This window comes from Indicator indicator, chromosome 6 (assembly GCF_027791375.1).
Source record: "Indicator indicator isolate 239-I01 chromosome 6, UM_Iind_1.1, whole genome shotgun sequence".
Classification (NCBI taxonomy): Eukaryota; Metazoa; Chordata; class Aves; order Piciformes; family Indicatoridae; genus Indicator; species Indicator indicator.
This window is the reverse complement of record NC_072015.1, coordinates 15,595,706-15,615,689: the sequence shown is the minus strand read 5'-3', so window position 1 is coordinate 15,615,689 and position 19,984 is coordinate 15,595,706. Positions and strand designations below refer to the sequence as shown.

The window sequence follows — 19,984 nt, the reverse complement described above, 5'->3', positions numbered from 1 at the left end:
ATTGCTGTCAGTAATGTTCCTAGCACTGCCACGTTAGAGAGAAGACATTTGAAAGCTTAGGGAGTCTATTATTCGCCTCTTTGTAATGGAATACAGAACCTGGGTTCTACTGACAGGTCAGTTGCTAACTCCTGTCTAGTTGGGCATGTGAAAGGAAATAAATATTCTATAAAAGAGCCTTGAACATCTCTTTATCTTCAGCACATCTCTCAAGTTAATACGGAAAGTTGTGATTCACATGCATTAGTTTTAACTAAAACAAACCTCAAGCTAAGAATACAAATTGTACACCCTGTAGTTCTCCCTTCTGTGACAGTCACATCAAACAGACCAGGTTCCTTAATAAGCACAACTAAACCTCCTCATTTTCCAGGTTGTGTGAATGATACTAACCTGAAACACTACAAAAACCAGTGATATACACAAGTGTGTGAATCAATCTTACTGAAGATTCACAAAAATGTGAATCAATCTTACTGAAGAAAAAAAATTCTTCCAAAAGTACTTGAAAAGCTACTTAGCATTTCTAGCAAAGATCAAAACATGAAGTGAACCTAACTGGGAGCTATGAAAGGCAGAAATTTAAGTCAGCTGGTCAGCTCTATATCTTCTTCACAGGTATCTCTGGGAATAAGGATAAAAATGAATGCTAGAAAAACCTTTTCCTAAAACTCATTGCAGCTGCAGAGTTCTCCTGAATGTGAGAAACCTCAACTGATAATGGTGCGGGGTTATCTCAGCTCTAATGCAGTACTTGCAGAGAACTACTGAAGTTTTAATCCTATAAACTCATACCTGCTGTGGTAAACACTACACACTCATGGTTACTTTCTAAGCACTGCAATAGAAATAACAATGATAAAAATATTTAAGTGATAGAAGATTCTTGTTTACAACTTTTATTTTCTGCTCAGTATTTTTCCTTCTACAAAGCAACTACTGGGACCTCCTCTGGTCTGTTTTATAGCACTGAGTCTTTTGAGGCTCCCAGGGCACTACAGAAATGCAAATCCCTCATGACTGACAGTAAAACATAAGAAATACTGCCACATGTGCTGGAGACCAGCAGGGAAACCCAAGCTGTGGAGCTGATCACACCTCTCCTGTGCTAACTGACATTCAGGACCAGAAATCCAGACCAAAAACTGCACAGCAGGCACACACTACCATTTCTCCCCAAGCAGACATCACCATCATCTCTAAGACAGATTGTCTTCAAAAAGTGAGTGTAAGAAACTTTCAAAAACTCCTGGTATTTCCCATACAGTTTTGAAACCTAAGGTCTGGGCTTCAGATTTCTTATAATCATTAGCCCTGCTGAATGCATTCTGTGTAAAATCCCACCTCCATGACAGGCCTCACCTGGTAGGGAAGGTGCTGCCATCCTTGCAATTGAATATTTGTGCATACCTGCTGCTAACAAAAGACTGCTCTGAATCTGACTTACAGGAGTTATGGGGGACACTAATACTGCATAACCCATTGTTATCATGCAGAAGCCTTAATTCTTTATGTATTTTGGTTTTTTCCCCTGAATGCTTCTCATTTCACACATGCGAGGCTCTTTTTTCTCCTGACTTTTCTTTTTTACAGACAGAAAATGTGCTACTTTATCAAATCTGTTAGTCTAGATTCAGAATATATTTCATTGAACCTACTGCTTAAAGCTCAACCTTGTCCCCTAGAGTCCTGACACTGCTGTACTGCAGAGGGTCAAGGAAAATATTCAAACATTTCCCTTTTTGTTCGGAATATCATGGAACTGTTGTCACTGGGACCTGTGTAAGTGTAAGTCTCTCTACTGAAAAATGAGCATTCACAAACACACATGAACAAGTGTCCTAGGGAAGAGCTTCTTGTGTTTTTATACAACTTCTGGAGGAATGGAAAGTAACAACCACAAGTCTCTAAAGGAGGGGGATGGATGGAATGGATGGAGGAATGGATGGGCAGATGGACAGATGGCCAAATAAAAAGGGAAAGGAACAGTCAGTAGTTTGTACCACACTAAGATATTAAAGATACTCTAATAACTGTTGACCTATTTCAGATATCTGCTCTGTTCTAATAACTACATCCAGACATCACACAATTAGTCATTAGATCTGCTCAACTGATGGTTTCAATATATCAATATCTGTCTCTGTAAATCACTAATCAATCATACAAGGAAAATCTGGCTTTTATAGCAAACAGTAATGTATGAAAAACATTACAACAAGCACTTGTTTCATACTGTTACTGTTCAGCTTCAAACTGGAATGGGGTGTAGGTCTAGCAGTTGTCAAATAACTCAGCATAAAAAATAGAAAACAGGAAAATAGGTAGGAGATTGTTATGTAACTTTTTGTTATATTTGATTCTTTCATCTAACTGGAAATTGAGAAATGGGATACTAAGGGACACGTGGCTTTTGTTTTCAGCACCAGTGCAAAGCATTACCTTTACTTCCCTACTAGCAAAACTAGCAAACAGCAAAGCAGGGAAAAAACAAAACAAAACAAAAACCAAAAAAACCCACAAATCGAAGAACCAAATCCTTCAGAGTACTTCCTGCATAACACACCAGCTTGTATCTGCTACACTCTGATGCTGCACTAAGCACAAGGTACTGGTGGCTCATCCTCACAGGGCAGGGAAGGCATATCCATGTACTCAGGACACAGCCCTTCTGCCCCCAGCAGGGTTAAGGGTGCCCATGATGTGGGACTAGGTCCTCTGTCTGCTTTGTTCTGTGCACCCAGATGAGGACTACTTTGTAACAGCATGGAGCAGAGAAGCTGTAAATGCTGGTTTCTCATGAAAAGTTTTCATGAGAGAGAGAAAAAGAAAAGGGGGGGGGGGGGGAAAGAAGAAAAGGCAACACAGCAAAAGTAAAAAGTCCTGCAATCACGCTGGATAAATTATCCCAACTGCATTGTGAAGCTGCCAGCCCCTACCCTGCAAGCTACTTACAGAAGCCAGGCCCATTATCCGGGGGAATGTAAGTGATGAACATCCATCCGGACTTTGTCCAAAAGTAGTGTAAGGTGTCTGAAACCAAGCCTTCTCGTTAGCCCAGACCACGTCACACAGAGGCAATATAGATGCTCCGAGTCCAATGGCTGGGCCGTTTACTGCTACAATGATAGGCTTCTTAAACTGAATAAAAGTATTCACAAAATTCCTAAAGAGAAACAGAAACAGGCACTCACTACATATAGACAAAGAGTCAAACAGCCCCTGAAAACTCAGCACTGATTCAGCTCCACAGTGGCATCATGCTCAAAACCAACCTGACAACATTCTGCAATGAGGTGGTTGGCTCAGTGGCTTGGGAGAGTGCAGTGGCTAGTGGCTACCTAGACAGGCTTGCAGCACTCTTCTGTAAGACTTTCACAGACAAGCTGCTGATGGATGAGCAGACCTTGAGGTGGGCTAGAAAAATGTCTGAATGGCTGCTTCAGAGGTCGGTGAGCAGTGGCATGAAGTCTAGCTGAAGACTTCAGGTAATGTTAATCATGGCTGAATACTGCAGAAGGGACTATCTCCAGCATGTATTAAAAAATTAGCACTATTTTAAGTTAACTTTATCCATTTTATTAACAATCATAGGTGACAAAACAGGCTTCTGGAAAGGCCTGAATTAAACTAGCAACAGAAGCTTAGTGTTAAGAACTCTGTCTCCTGACCATGTCTGAAGCCACTGCATGAATGTCTTTTACACAGAATGACAGAAAAACTTCTTTTGAAACGTCTCCACACTACTTGCCATCTCTATGAGCTAGCTGTGCCTCAAAGAAACAGGCTTTACATGTCTCATGTTTCGGAGACATGAACATCAATAACACCCAGCAGAGGTCTCTGAAGGAAGATAGATACCTTGGAAGCATACAAGAACTAATCCAACAGAGTGGGCCCTCAAAACCAGTGTTCAAGTCACAAGCTACTCCTGGGTAAAATGTCTTTCTAAGATCCATACTTCTTTCCACATATATTCTTAAAGCTTGTAATAGTTCAGACCATTTTTTTCAAACATTAGGTTTGATACCTAGCATTGGGATCTACAACATCCATCATTCCATGGCTCCACTGAAGGAGTAAGCTACTCCTTCAATGCCCATCTTACAGATCTCTGTGTTAAAGGTGTCCTCTAACCCTGCTGCTGTTTCAGTCTTAATTGGTCTCAACAGAGGAGCGTTATCACCATACTAAACGTTTTCATAGTTGAATTCTAGTAGTAAGAATTGCGATGAATAAAACGACAACCCAAATAGAAAGGGACAGGGGACAGGGACACTACAGGTGAGTATCTGAAATCTTGACGAATTGGAGGCTTTTCAGATTAAAAAAAAAAAAAAAAAAGGCAAACCAAGGCAGAGTCCACAAAGAAGACCACCCAGCTGACAGGCAACAGTCTCACATACCTAATAGCTTCAGCCATCTTAGTGCTTTCCTTTTTTCTGTCGTCTGTTAAGCGTCGTATAAAATAAATAAAATCAAGACCACAGCAGAAAATGCTCCCGACCGCACTGAACAGCACAAGTTTACTGTCATCTGCAGCTGCTGTGTTCAGTGCACTTTGGACTTCCTTCATTACCTGAAAAATAAAAAAATTCATTACAATCTTTTATGACATCATTTAAAAATAGCATACTGTTTTCTCTTCCCCTACTCCCACCATGAGATCCTTGATATCCTTAATTATTCCTTAGGATCCACTCAACCATCACATAAGTTATCTTTTGTCATTATCCCAAAATAAGAAAGAAAGAAAAAAAAAGTAATTAGACTGAGCTAATGAAGTCATTAAGACAAGATCTGGTAGATGTTATCTGAAACTGAAGCGTTTGTTCCGCATTTCTGTGAGTGGACAGAAGGTGGCATATGCAGTCAGTCAGAAAAAGAACCTTCATTCAGACTGAAGCTTACATCAAGCTGCACTTCACACATCATCACACCTCTTGTAAGAGACAGTAGATCAACTTCAGCAACAGCCTGAATCTCATCCTGTGCAAGTCTGCACACATAATAGGCATGAGATGAGTGAGGCAGAGACTGGGAATTCCTTCAGCACCATCCCTCCCCTCAAATCAGAACTGTTCTGACCTCTGGATTTAGTGAGTTGTTTTCAGACGATTTTGTTGATAGCAAAATGTGCGTGAATCCATCCTGCTTCCTGACAACAATGTCTCTGTAGCGGTAGGCACTCTCCGTTTGCCTCACACTGAAGCGTAGCCTCTTATCAAAGGGTTGGTCTCTTCTGTCGTCAATAAATCTCCGTTTGCTGGCTGTCACTCCTGTTACAGATGTCTGGATGTTGGTGGTACCATTGGCTGCTAATGCTTCCATAAAGGTAGATGTACCTGAAAAGGGTTTAAACAATAACTTTCTCTTAATTACATTTTATTAGCTCAGCAGTTTTTGAATCCATAAGCATGAAACCACACCAGTCAGATCAAGAACTCACAGTGAACATGAAACTCAGTACCCTACAACTTACTGGAAGGCAACAGAAATAAGTATCATTCACTGAGCAAAAGTGACAAAGGGATCCAATAAACTCAATTTACAGTTGTGAGAAAACACATTTTCAACAATCCAAATGCACCAAACATCATATCTTCAGAGGGCAGGTAAAGGTATTTGATGTACCTAATGCCCATGCACTTCAGCAGCACGCCAACACGCTGCTTTCTCCCTTTCCAGCATCTTTAATTTATCTTAACAGCACCAAGACTGCAAGGAGAAAGCAGAAGCTGTTTCAAACACCATGAGAAGTAATACACAGAAGAAAACACCACCTACAAGCAGCCAAATAAAGAACTTGAGTGACAACCTCATATAAAGTATAATAGTCTTTAAAGGGGGCAAATGGAAAAGAAGAAATACAGACTGCACTCTCAGAGGGATACATAGCAAAGGGCTCATGGATTCATAGACAATGCAAGATTTCTCGAGACTAAACAATTTTTGCTATTAGTGTTGGCAGACAGAGCATTATTCTGGTCTATTCTGTCTTCCATGTCTTGCTACCAGTCACATAAATGGGCAGAGTTTGAAGGGAGGCAGTAAAAAGGCCATGCCTCCTGAAACAGTAGGGATAGCATTCTGACTCCACTTTGGAGTTAATGATTATTCATAAGAGGAATTAAGGGAACACTTGGATCTAGAATCCAGCTGTATGTTACAGTCTCCACATAAACCTCCAGAACATTTGTGAGATTAAAGTCATGGTGTATGTAGGAGGTTAAAAATTACAAAAAGACTGTGTTACAGGTCCAGACAGGATAGTTTTGGAAGCGTTGTCCTGAAAACAGAGGTCTGAGTCTGTTCAATTCCACTGGAAACCCTCAGCCCTTACCTCAATGACAGGTATTTCAGAACACTACGTGCATCATCGCTTACAAAGTATGGTTAAACCCTGTATAAATAAATTGTTCATTAAATGTCACTGATGGATCTTGCTTAAATCATCACTATCTTTCTGAAGCAGCTCTATTTTTAAACTTCTAATAATACCAGTGCTGTGGGGTTTAATTTTATTTCTTTTAGAAGACACTTCAAACACTTCTGGGTCCGGTGAAGATACCAACAGGTCACCAAAATATCCAGTACAGACACATTTTAACTGCATTCAAACATTGCTCACTTTGATCTATATGAAGTGTAAGAGACCGAGAGAAGGACAAAGGAAATAGAAGTTCAGAGTATTTACACATTTCTTCTTGTATTGCAGAAATATCCTTACGACAGAAATGAAGCCCTTACATCAAATAATTAGATTCATAGAATGGTTTGCATTGGAAGGGACCTTAAAGATCACCCAGTTCTAAACACCCTGCCATGGGTGGGGACACCTTCCACTAGACGAGGTTGCTCAAGGCCTTATACAAACTGGCCTTGAACACCTCCAGGGAGGGGGCATACACAACCTCTCTAAGAAACTGTTTCCAGTGTTTCACCACCCTCAAGGTCAAGAATTTGTTCTTAATATCCAGTCTAAATCTACCCTCCTCAAGCTCCAATCCATTCCCCCTCATCCTGTCACAATTCCATGTAAAAAGTCCCTTTCCAGCTTTCTTGCAGGCCCCTTTCAAGGCACTAGAAGGCTTCTTCTACAGGGTCTCCCCCAAGCTTTCTCTTCTCCAGGCTGAACAGCCCAACTCACACAGCCGTCTCCACAGAGGAGACAGAGGCTCCAGCCCTCTGATCATCTTCGTGGCCCTCCTCTGGACCCGCTCCAGCAGTTCAATGTCCTTCTTATGCAAGGGCAGAGTAGAGGGGCAGAATCACCTCCCTCATCCTGCTGGCCACACTTCTTTCGATGCAGCCCAGCACACTGGTGCCTTCTGGGCTGCAAGCCCACCTTGCCAGATCACTTTCGTCAACTGACACCACCAAGTCCTTGTCCTCAAGACTGCCCTCAAGCCACTGCTCACCCAGCCTCTATTTGTACTTGGGATTGCATCTTGAATTGTAAAATTGGAAAGCGGTTTCCCTTTGTGATAAAGGGAAAACAACAATTCTCAGAATTAGTTTCCCGCCAACAGCACTGCAGGACAACCCCTCTCCCAGTCAGGATTCCTCTTCAAAATGCAAAGGATTAGTCCCACACAGGTTCAATGCTGAACTAGTGCTGATTGCACTCTGCAGTCATACTGCACAACCAGGCACATAGGCAGCACCCATGAGCAAGAGAGACGCAATATGGTCCATTTAAAATGACACATGTCCTCTGCTCTGTGATGCAGTTCCACCTTTTCACATGCCTTTGGATGCTCTGACACAGTTAAAACATTTCAACAAGTAAATTTAACTCATTCTGAAAGAAAAACAGATGTCCTCATGCACAAAAATGGCCCAACAGAAAATCAAGTATCACCAGAGGAAATTATCAACATTTCTGACATCCCAAGAGCATCTACAAATGCAAAGGGCATTCCAACTTTATCACTACCTTCTGCTTCCCCAGAAAACCACTGAGGAGAACCTACCACCACCTTGCACTTCCTTGCTCATGTTTCTGGCCAGTGATACCACAGTTCCTGGCTCTTCACTGGCTGGCCCTTTGTTTGACCACCAGCTCCAGGTGCTTCTCAGTGACCCTGATAGAATCCCTGCACCTAAAACCCATCTGGGGGAATCAACAGCACCTGCAGAGCAGTCTGGAGGGAGGAGATGGTGAAAGTCTCTTCCAGCCCTAAATCCTGGCATTCAGTGATGCAGATATGTGATCACACTATATAGCATTTACACCTTTTACTCCTAAAGGCAGTTACTTCTCAAAAAGCCAAGGTGTCTGGACCAAGGTGTCAGGTGCAGATTAGCAAACTGGACAATGACAGTGGGATTCTTGGCTAACTGCTGCTTTCAGTGCTGATGTCCCCACCTCTCTCTGCTTCTCCCCTTGATTCAGCCCTGAGGCCCTTTTTTTCGACCTCCAGGCTCCAGGTGCTCTTCCAGTGATGATCCAAGGGCTGGAACACTTCTGCTATGAGGACAGGCTGAGGGAGCTGGGGTTGTTCAATCTCCAGGGGGACCTTATAGCTGCCTTCCAATACCTGAAGGGATCCTACAGGAGGGCTAGAGAGTGACTTTTCATAAGCATGTCTAGCAATAGGACAAGGGGGAATGGTTTTAAGCTGAGGGAGAGTAGGTTTAGACTGGATCTTAGAAATAAGTTCTTCAGTACGGGGGTGGTGAGAGTCTGGAACAGGTTGCTCAGGGAGGCTGTGGATGCTTCCTCCCTGGGGGTGTTCAAGGCCAGGATAGATGAGGCCTTGAGCAGCCAAGTCTAGTTGAGAGGTGTCCTTGCCCATGGCAGGGAGGTTGGAGTAGATGATCTCTAAGGTCCCTTCCATCCTAAGCCATTCTATGAAATAAACTAAATAAAGCTCCAATTACAAATCTGATTAATTAGGCAGCTTGTTTGTTGAAGGTGCTCTACAATTACAAGGTTTTATTTTACTTTAAATCTTTCCTGTAACAGTGATTTAATCCTCTCACTACGTTGCTTTTTATGAAATAGTTAAAGACAACTTGAGATTTTTCAGTTTCAAGAGCAAGAAACTGAACTTGGTTTGTGATTAGTCTGAGAAAAAAAGATTAATGAAATGGAAAAAATACATTTTCAGAGAAGTTTCACATTGATTCCTAAATTTTTCACAATCTCATAAAATTTGGGTTTTTTTTTATTTCAGAAAAAAAACACAAATGTGCTGCACGCCAAACAAGGAGTCGATGAGAGATGCTTGTGATGCTTCTCCCCTGTAAACCACACCATGCAGATTACATTCCTTTAAAAGAATTCCCTTCAGAGGGAATGTCCAGGGGCCACCACTCTTGCCTTGTATTTCATTACAGCACAAGATGAAATGGCTGCAATGGTTTTCCTTAGGAAAGGTAAAATAAAACAACCAAAATCACTTCTGATGTCTAAGTCCTGGTGTAAGATTCTATGGTTTCTGTCCTTATAATGGTGAACAATGTGGAGAACAAAAAAGCACAATTGAGTATATTAAGCCTCCAAAAAAGTCAGTTAACTTGTGCAAGAGCTTTGGGTAGATCTTTTCCCATGACTCATACTTCCAGAGACATACTCAAACACCAGAAAATTACTTCTGTGATGTGAGAGGCAAGTATTGCGCAACTGAACGGCAAAACGCTTGGCAAGAGAGCCCAAGATGTGAATGCCACACACTACTTATGTAGTCAAGCCTATGAACGGGCAAGAGACTTTCAGGGACAACACGGGGACCTAGAGCAGCGCTTCCTGCTTCACTACAAGACCAACAGGCAGACGCTACACCACTGGTCGGTCTTGGATGTCACTGCAGCAAACACGGATGGAAATGAAGCAGAAGTGCCAGAGAGATTTAACTGTACTTCCATGCATTTCCACACACAGGAGATTCTGCACTGAGGTTTCTTATTTTCAGGCTGATTACAATTACACTTTACAATTCTAAAATACAGGTTCAGTAATCCAGGAGCATTTCTGCATTTTAATCTGCTAATGGCAACAGCACATCAAAGACAAACCCAACACCACAGGCCTCTCCTTTCAAACTGAGTCTTCCAAAGCCACTGGTCAAACTTCTTCACATTATGGGCTGCTGGACATTACAATTCCCTTGCCACTGGGATTGAAACCTCCTCAAAACTCGCTGTTGGGAGGAGAGGTGCGTGGACATTAACTTTATCTTTTCAAATGAAGTTAACCACTTCCTGATTGTGTTCCTAGGAAATGGTGACAGAACATGTTTTTCAGCCACCTTCTACGGTTTTTGCAAAGCTGACACCTTTCCATACACAACAAATGTGGGCTTGAAGCACAGATTTAACTAATTATTGTAGTAGCACTTGGTGGGACATCAGCAACAGTTAACTACAACTCAGCAGTGAACAGCCCCCTTTACCAGTGGCTGCAGGCTGGACTGTCAACAGCTGCCTTCAATTCCATGTCACAGTCACAGCAATATGCTCCAGAGCAGCAGTTTTCTCCCTCCTGTAGACAGTTTTCTCTGTTTCTTCGATTTGCAGCATCAATCAAATATATGGTTACCATGATGCTGTTTGTAGGCCATTTAATTCTTTTGTCTTTAAATGTCTTTCCTTGTCAGAGCATAAGCATTCACTGAAAGATAAACTCCCAATGCCAACCAAATTGCAATTAATCAGAACATAAAATTCTAGTAGTGAAAGTGGACAATCAAAACAGCATTGCTCCACCCTTGAGTTAAACAGGTTTAACTTAAGTCTATTTTCCACTATGAAAATGGAAATAAAGTTTAAAAGTAATGGAATAAAAAACACTAGGTCTAACACTAGATAAGACCATGGCCATAACACCAACCAGCATAACATTAATAATATGTAATTTGGCACAGATCTCTTCAGAAGTCTGATTCAGTTTTACTAGTTTCAAAAAGGAGCTATGTGTTTTATGCATAAATAAACTTCAAGTCTTACAGTGGGAAAAATGCCCACATATACCTCCATTCTTACTATTTCACTGGAAATAGATAAACACTCCTCATGTGAGCAAGTTCTGTTTCTTCTTTATCAAGGCATCAGGATAAATCAGGGATTGCTCTTTTGTCCCCTTCAACTGCAGCTTTAAACTCATTCTGGAGTGATTTTTATTTCCTTAATTCTATAGACGTGATACTACTGATAAACAGAACAGTGCCCAAGATCCTCCTCATTATTTTAGCTGCTATTCAGGTGGCTGCAAAAAAAACCCCCAAAACCACAACAGAACTTCCTGAGCACATCTGATATTCCTGCAGCCAAGAAATCCCATCCAGAAACCACAGTAGCATGGACCGAAGAATTTGATGGGGGGGAAGTAAAGGATTAGTTGTATTTCTTTTTCTCACAAAGAAGTATAAGGAATGAAAACTCTCCCTCCAGGTCACAAACTCCTTTCTGAGGCCTTTTAATACAGGAACAATTCACAAGGCAGAGCCCTCCTCTTTTGATACTCTTGGGGCTGCAGGTTATGATACCACAGCACTTGTTTAAAATGTTCTGAATTCTAGAGCTAAGTAAAGGTATCTCTTGGGGCTCATCTAGAGAGGAAAGCTATCACAGAATAGGCTAAGGTTTAAACTTGAAGCACACCCAGCTATTTCACACCAATTCCTCCAGTGAACACTTTATCAAAAGCATTTCAGTACAATTTAATCCCCAAAGTGATCTAAAAAATGGCTCTTTTCCTGTGGCATGCAAGCCAGCCTAGAACAGGCACTGTCAAAAGCTATGTACGCATGATGTAACTCTTGTAAGGACATCACAGCTTTCTAAAATACTCAGCTAAATTCTTACTGAGGTGTAGACAGGTAGCTATAGCACCACTACACCTTCTCTTGGAAAACATCATGTCAATAAGTATTCATATTTTGTTCTTATCACCCAGATGAAGTTTTCAGTGCCAACGCCTGCAAGAGCTCCATCCACAACTGCCTGAAAAACCATTTGGCATTTCAATACAGAAAAGCAGCAGACAGAGGGCTAGAGAACCTTCACAGGTTCAGGATGCCAATGTGTAGATAGTAAGCTTTTACAGGAGACCCCATGCTCTGAATGCTTAGAGTACCTAGAGTAAGCATCTCTGCTGGAGGTAGATTAGTAAATTCACATTAAAAGCAGGACGATGAAAGGTATCTTTTGGTATCCCATGCAGAGGAATTCCATAAGAGAGGACTTAGTCCCAAATATATCAACTGGCAATATCCGAAATGATGGAAAGGAGGAATTAAGTACAACTTGTGCCCTCAGGCTGAACCTGACCTCTCTCCTGGGTTTTGGCAATACTAACTAGAGTACGTGAAGATACACCTGAACTGGGCAACTTGTGGAGAAGATTCAGAATTCTTTATTCTTCCTATACTAAATAATAGTAATTTTAAAACTCCACAAACAACAACAAAAATCCAATCCAGATAAAGCTTTAAAGTCAACAGTAGGAGACTACTGGGAGCAAAAGCCTTGAATCAGTTGATATGACATCCTCTCTCAGTTAGGCTTTGTCCTGCATCACTGCAGGTGACCACTAGAAAAGACAGGAGGCATTTGTCTTCACATCATCTTGACCTCAAAAGAAATGATACGGTTCTCCATGTTGTGGGATTTGCAAGGATCTTGAGTATGGCCACGAGTCTTGGGAAAACACCCTTCATAAGAGCACATTTACATCAAATCTGTAGTCAAGACAATAGTGGTAAAGAAATACGGAAAGGCGCCCAGGGTAAGGAAATAACCACTGCCAAAAGCAGGATGGATCACACATCCATGGGTAGAGTTGAGCTGCGTGCTCTGCATATTGCTGAGGAAAGCAATCAGCTTCTCCTGAAGACCTCAAGCTTTCTACTTCACTGGCTGTGGCCGTAACCCCTACACTGCTAACCCCACAGAGCTCTAATTAACTCGTTAACACATGCTGTCATACACAGAAACTGGTGCAGAGCTGTGAAAGTGGCTTTCCTCAGGCTACACAGCAAGTCAGCAGAGAAGCCAGAATTATTGGGACCACCTGTAGGTGATCCCAATCCCCAAAAGCTACTTTTCCCTGCAAAAAATCTGCTTTTAGAAAATTCTTGATAGTTTTTTCTTTACAGAAGTTATATCTATCTAGATTAAAGTACAAGTAGAAATATTTATGCCATTGCTTGACAGAAGGGACTGCTAAGGAAGCAATGGAATAAGCACTGGTCTATTTAAGTGGGAGATGTTCAGCAGCACAAGCATATCTATGAAACCACAGCCCCTAGAAAACTGGCATTAGGAGGCTGAAAGTTCAAAGAAATAAAGAAATTAGGAAGTTACAGCTGTGGCAGAGAAAAAAAAAACAGCCAACAGAAAGAACAATGTGGTTTAAAGTAAATTTTAGAGCAAGTTAAAAAAAAAAGACAAAGCAGTTAAGATCTAACTCAGAGTAGGACAAGAGCAACTACTTTTACAGGAGTCATACAGGTGTGATCGTCGCTCAAGTGTTGATTTGTAGACATTAAATATTACATATTTAACTCAGTATTTAAAATATCATCACTGCAGGTGCATGCAATGACCCAGGTTCACAACCTGAGAAAAAAAAGAACAATCTCCATTTGAATCCTGGGCTTGGGAATTGCTGCAGTTCCAAAGTCCAGCACTGGAGCCTCAGCTGTATAGTGGGAAGTCCATAAAGCTGTACTTGGACTTAACGTTTACTAAGGAGCGGTTCATGGGCGACAGGGCTCTGGCAGTCTTTATAAGTGGACGCCTAAAATGCTGAATCTTGCTTAAGGAAACAATCTGTAAGAACACACAGAGAAACCAAAAATATCAGAGGAAGTCACTACGTAAAAGACAAGAATTACTATTAAGGAAAGCAAGGATCGTGTACACAGAAATGGCAGGGCTTGTACAGAGACTAGTGACAATGGTGAGCTCCATTTTCATTTGGAACCTCCTTAAATCACGTCAAAGTTGAGGAAAAAATTATGAGTTATGTGACTGGCTGTTCCTGAGATCTGCCAGGGACCCACCTGTTCAAGTCAAGATTCTAATGAATAAACAAACAGAATAAAGAAAACAGAAATGGGGCAGCATCAGCAAGTGGAACTGCGATTTAATTTCTACCAAGAGGAATCCTGAGCCATTTTAGCTAAACGTGTTATGCTAAAAGGCATTGCATTAAACACTTAGACAAACAGCAAGGTAACTCCAGTGATAAGGGAGAGTATACAAATGGAATTAAACTTATACAGCAATTGAATTATTTTCTTCAGCATTGAGATGCAGCTTCAGTTAACTCCACATGGTTAAACAGGTCAATAGGAACTGAGGGGAAATACAGAATATGCTGTACTTACAAGAAATTAGGAAGTAAAGAACACTGGGAAGAATACAGGGAGATGCTAAAACAGATAAAGAATGGGTATTAGAAAGGCAAAGTAAAACTCTAAAGCTCTTATAGTTAAAGATGCTACATACAACTTATTTTTCTAGTGATTAAAAGAATAATAATATAGGAGAATTAGACTAAAAATAAGGCGAAATGTAGTGTAAGTTACAGTCAATTAAAATATTAGTGGGGAAACCAGCAGGCTATAAGGAAACAGAAATATTTATGAATATATTGTACATGTAACAAACGACAGACTAGAGGCTTGGACATGGCAAGATTGCTGAGTGACAGTGAAATAGGAACAACAGAGAAATGTGAGAGTCTGAATGGGAAATGTGTCACAGGGAAATACCTCAAGACTTGCTGGCTGAAAGACTGGCAGATTTGGAAGGGACCTTGAGTACAAATTTTTTATTGATGCAGTTTCAGATAGAGTTGGAAAACAAACTCAGGGAAAAAAAAAAAACACCATCACCACCAAAAAAACAAAAACAAACCCAAAAAGCTTTAAGGGTCTGCAGTTCATTTCTATTTATAAACAAGACTACGCTCAAAGCCATGTTCCTAGTGTCCTTCCAATGACACTCCAGGAGAACTTCCTGGAGATCCAAAGCCATCCTAGGCACTGCAGAAAAATTCACCTTCTAAAATGAAATACATTTTACCAATATTTCACAGTTTCATACCATTACTAAACATGCTTCAGCAGCCTCCCTATCATGTATATGTCAGAACTTTAATATCTCAACACAGAACCAACCCGAGATGCTGAGTAGCATCAGAGGTACACACAGAATTATTCCTAGTCATATAAAGTTGGAAACACATTGAAAAGTAGTAACTCTACTTAAAATTAATTTTCCTTGATAAGATCCCAAACCACGAAAGTTTGTATTGATGCCAGAAAATATAAGTTAGTAACAATGAAAATTTCCTGGTTACTCCATGATAAGAACAGCAACATTCTGTTTGACAGAGAGTTATAATAAACTGCATCTCTGCTTGATCTCAGAATGTCCTCATATCACTAGTAATTGCCACAAGGTCAATAGTTAACTGCAAGGAAGATACTGCTTGTAGTTTTTTGTTTTCTCTGTACATCAGCATATTGGTAATTGACGAATCCAAACAACTTGGCCACTTTTAATTACAGTAGATGACTCTTCCAATGCAGCTGCATCACAGGAGATACTTCATCAGTAGCTATTTTCCCCCAAGCTCAGTTAAAACAGTATTGAGATCTCAAAGGAATTTAAGGTGTTCTTCTGAATCATAATTAACAAAAATGCTGCAGTGGGATCATCCTTTTCATTAATCCTTCAACAAAATCCTGTGCCTACTGAAGCTTCTAAAAGACTGAATGTGCTTTGTTAAAAATAAACTACTTTTTCCTTTTATTTATTTCAAACCATGTAAAAGACTACGAGCAAGAAGCAGCATGATGCTGGTTCAGACCAGATCTTCACTGCAAATGTATTAACCCGGATCACTCCTGCTCCCAGAAGGGTGAACGCTGCCGTGTGTCTGTCCCTGAGCTCGATGGTTCCTGCCAGCAGACTGATATTCCCTGAGCTTGCAAGTGCAGGAAAATCAGTCAAGGACCTTTCAGAGACTCACCACACTCCTGTGATCTGGGCAAGCAGCACATACTGAACTACTCATCAATACTTAAGTACCAATCTAGTATACATAACATGAAAATTAAGATTTGTTTCCCTTCACTGCTCAGTTTCTCCCCCATATAGTTTGCCAGACTAGAATCCATCACAAGTACTCCTAAACCAGGAGTAGGGCAGCTGGATTAACACCTTTCTTCCCTCCACTGATACATCAGAACAGTTCCATGAGAGCTTCCAAACTTCAATCAAATTCCACTTTGAAACCATTTACCATCAATGGTTCTAGTCCCTTTGACATTCGTTCCCCAGTCTTAAGTAAGACAACTGGAATCCTAAACTACACTTACCAAAAACTTCAAATACAGCTCAACTACAGCAGAACACCTGGGCAAAAGTCTTAAGTCTTTCTGCTCTGGGCTTGTTATACAGAAACACCAACTTATGACTAAATAGCAAGAAATGAGTAATAAACTGACATAAATAAATGAAAATTATGTCAAGACTCCCACAAAACCTGACTAATTCAACAGCACGAAAAGGCCAAACATTTTGGCAGGGTGCATTGGGTCAGCTTTCAGTTTGAGCAGTTCCTGAGGTTACTGACCAAGCAAGGGAGCAAGAATGTGTGGGGAGGGGATGGTGGAAAGAAAACAAGATACTTGTGAGAAGCAGGTGTGAAGAGAACAGCAACACACTTCTTTCCAGTTTAAATAATTTACTGATTGACAGATCACTATATTTCTATAGAGTAGGTATTTCTTCATACAAGCCACTTAGTTATGAGATTGAGTCCCAGTATTGCAATATAAACTCCAATGCCACTGGTTCACCTGCACAGGAGATGAGAGAACTGAAATCAGAGAGCAGGTATCACTGATATCATCAGAGAATGGGCACTGTTGTGGTGACATGCTCTGTCATGTGTGACAATCACCTGCTGTGAATTTCTCTTCTAATATTTCAATTACATGGCAACAATTAAGATGATGAACCACTTGTACTAGCATAAAGTGACTTGTAGTTCAGAACAGATCTGTGGACTGGTTGATTTATTCCACAGCAAACAGCCTGTGATATAAACTTCCCAAACAGGAAAAATCAGTTGCAGGTATCTGTGAAGGAAATACAGCACACTTCACTTCTGCTGTCAGTGTGTAGTTTATCAGTGCTAGACAGCAAAGTAATGAGAAAAGTCGTCACAGAAAACAGGATCAGAAGTGGACAGGATGTCCTGCTGCAACACTGAGCTAGTGTGGTGGGAGGTAAGCTAGTTCTTTCCTGTCAGGACATTGGAGCCCTGGACCAGGCTGCCCAAAGAGGTTGTGGAGTCTCCTTCTCTGGAGAGATTCCAAACCTACCTGGCCACTGCAATCCTGGCAACCTGTTCTGGGTGACCCTGCTTTAGCAGGGGTTTTGGACCTGATCTAATTGAGGATGCACCTGCATACTACAGAGGAAGCTTGGAGTAGATGACCTTTGGAAGTCCCTTCCAACCCAAACCAACTACATCATCTCCAGAGGTCCCTTCCAATCCCCACCATAGCTGGGATTCTGTAAATCCACAGATCTACTGAGGCAGACACAGTCTGCATTGGGATTAAGCATGAACAGGGACAGTCAGAGAAGAGTGACTATCCATCACCTCCTCCTCCCTGCCTGCCAGATACAGGACTTTTCTTGCAGCTTGAGTTTTGACTATAATAAATCCCAGAGTAAACAGCACAGAACAGGAAAGGACACTAATGTTCAAGCCGAGGCTCCACAAATCAGTCTGGAAAATGTTGTTAGAGAGTGCCCTGACATCTCAGGGAATTATAGTAGCACAATATATAGACAAAAAGCCAGTTTGGGATTGCTTAGCTGCTGACTTCATGACCCTTTGAAGGACACTGGAAACACCGCAATTGATCCAGCCTCTAAAGCTGCTGGGTAAGTTGTTTGTTTTAAACTTATGACTATGGTAAATAGTAGACTTCATGTCAAAACACATTCCTACATGCCAATAGGCACTGGGCATCATTTAAAAGCGGCGTAGATGTGGTGCTAAGGGACATGACTTAGTGGTCCCTGGCAGTGCTGGGCTAATGGTTGCATGGGATGATTTTCAAGGTCTTTTCCAGACTAAGTGATTCTGCAATTACCAGCCCATGAAGGAGCATTGTGTTCCGAGCACACCCATTCTCTCACTCTGGGTGGTCCTCTCACACCTGCTCCACCCAAAGCCAAGTCTTTCCCTCTGAATCACCCTGTGTACCAGCATGCAAGCAAAGCCTTTCCCTCTTTTAGGATGACTAAGATTTAAAATATTAAGGTTTAAAAAGGATAAAATTTCCCCTTCCTCTTCATCTAGTTTACAGGTTCCCTGTAGGATATGAAAAATATGATGACCATGAAGTAGGGAGCAATCAAGAGCAGAAGTGGGCAAACAGCAGATTTTGGCTCAGAGGGTCAACTGGAGACACAACAAAGCCACTCAAACCAGGTGGGTCTTTTGTTTTCAGCTTTACTCCTGCTATGGAACATCTTTCAAACTGTTTCAAACCAAAATAAAAATGCTGCTTCCAAAGTCAGAAGTGGATTTAATAAATTGGGTTAGTTTGTAAATAGAATTCTGCTCTTCCGTCTTGCAAGCTTTGCTTTTGGTCTTGTTTCTGTTGTTCAACAAAATAAGTTGTCCATCTCCACTGAGGAGTAAGCCAATTCTAGTATTTATTGGTAGTTATGCAGCAGTTTTAATTCTATGAACCTGAATACATATTATTTATGTTACTGGTAGCAAAAATAATTAAGATGCATAGTAAGTTTGCAAACACTAACACAGCATTTGACTCACTGGATTCTCCTTGAGGAAGGTTAAAACTGAACCAGAACAAACCCAGCAGTATGTCCTACAGGTTCATTTAATTGTAACTTTAGTCCTCTGTGTTTAGTTAACAGTCAGAAATAATTTAACCATAGAATGGTTTGGGTTGGAAGGGACCTTAAAAACCATCCAGGCAGGGGGCATACACAACCTGGGCAACCTGTTCCAGTGTCTCATCACCCTCAAGGTCAAGAATTTATTCCCAATATCCAGTCTAAATCTGCCCTCCTCAAGCTCCAATCCATCCCCTCTCATTTTTTCACAACAATTCCTTCTAAAAAGTCCCTCCCCAGCTTTCCTGTAGATCCCTTCCAGGCACTTGAAGGCTACTTCTATAGGGTCTTCCTGAAGCTTTCTCTTCTCCAGGCTGAAAAGCCCAATCCCCTGACCATCTTCGTGGCCCTCCACTAGTTCCTCTCCAGCAGTTCAATGTCCTTCATATGCTGGGGCCACCAGAATTGGGTGCAGAACTCCAGGTGGGATCTCACGAGGGCAGAGAAGAGGAGCAGAATCACTTCCCTCAGCCTGCCAGCCACACTTCTTTAGTTGCAGCCCAGGACATGGTTGCCTTCTGGGCTGCAAGCAGACATTGCCAGATCATTTTGAGTTTTTTGTCAATTGACACCACCAACTCCTTCTCCTCCAGACTGCTCTTGAGCTGCTGCTCACCCCGCCTCTATTTGTGCTTGGGATTGCATTTTGATTTCTAAAATTGTAAAGAGGTTTCCCTTAAAGGGAAAACAACAACTTCTCACAATTCTTTTCCTTCTGAAAGCACTGTAGGACAACCCCTCTCCCAGTCAGAATGCCCAGCAAAGTTCACTGGTGAGCTAGTGCTGATTGCACTCTGCAGTCATACTGCACAACCAGGCACATAGGCAGCACCCATGAGCAAGAGAGACGCAATATGGTCCATTTAAAATGACACATGTCCTCTGCTCTGTGATGCAGTTCCACCTTTTCACATGCCTTTGGATGCTCTGACACAGTTAAAACATTTCAACAAGTAAATTTAACTCATTCTGAAAGAAAAACAGATGTCCTCATGCACAAAAATGGCCCAACAGAAACCCAAGCATCACTAGAGGAAATTATCAACATTTCTGATGTCCCAAGAGTATCTATAAA

The 19,984-nt window shown here is 41.4% G+C and overlaps 1 protein-coding gene across 2 annotated transcripts in view; it reads right to left on the bottom strand.

Annotated features, from left to right (window-relative positions):
- The window catches only part of CDYL (chromodomain Y like), an 84,945-nt gene that overhangs the window by 2,620 nt on the left and 62,341 nt on the right, over positions 1 to 19,984 (bottom strand). Inside the window, exons 3-6 of one of the 2 annotated variants that reach the window (XM_054381675.1) lie at positions 14,340 to 14,384; positions 5,089 to 5,345; positions 4,407 to 4,579; positions 2,956 to 3,166 (exon numbers count right to left, since the gene is read on the bottom strand). In XM_054381675.1, the coding sequence (XP_054237650.1) occupies positions 2,956 to 3,166; positions 4,407 to 4,579; positions 5,089 to 5,345; positions 14,340 to 14,384 (686 nt within the window). The remainder of the gene's footprint in view (positions 1 to 2,955; positions 3,167 to 4,406; positions 4,580 to 5,088; positions 5,346 to 14,339; positions 14,385 to 19,984) is intronic. The other variant, XM_054381676.1, reaches the window with a different exon arrangement.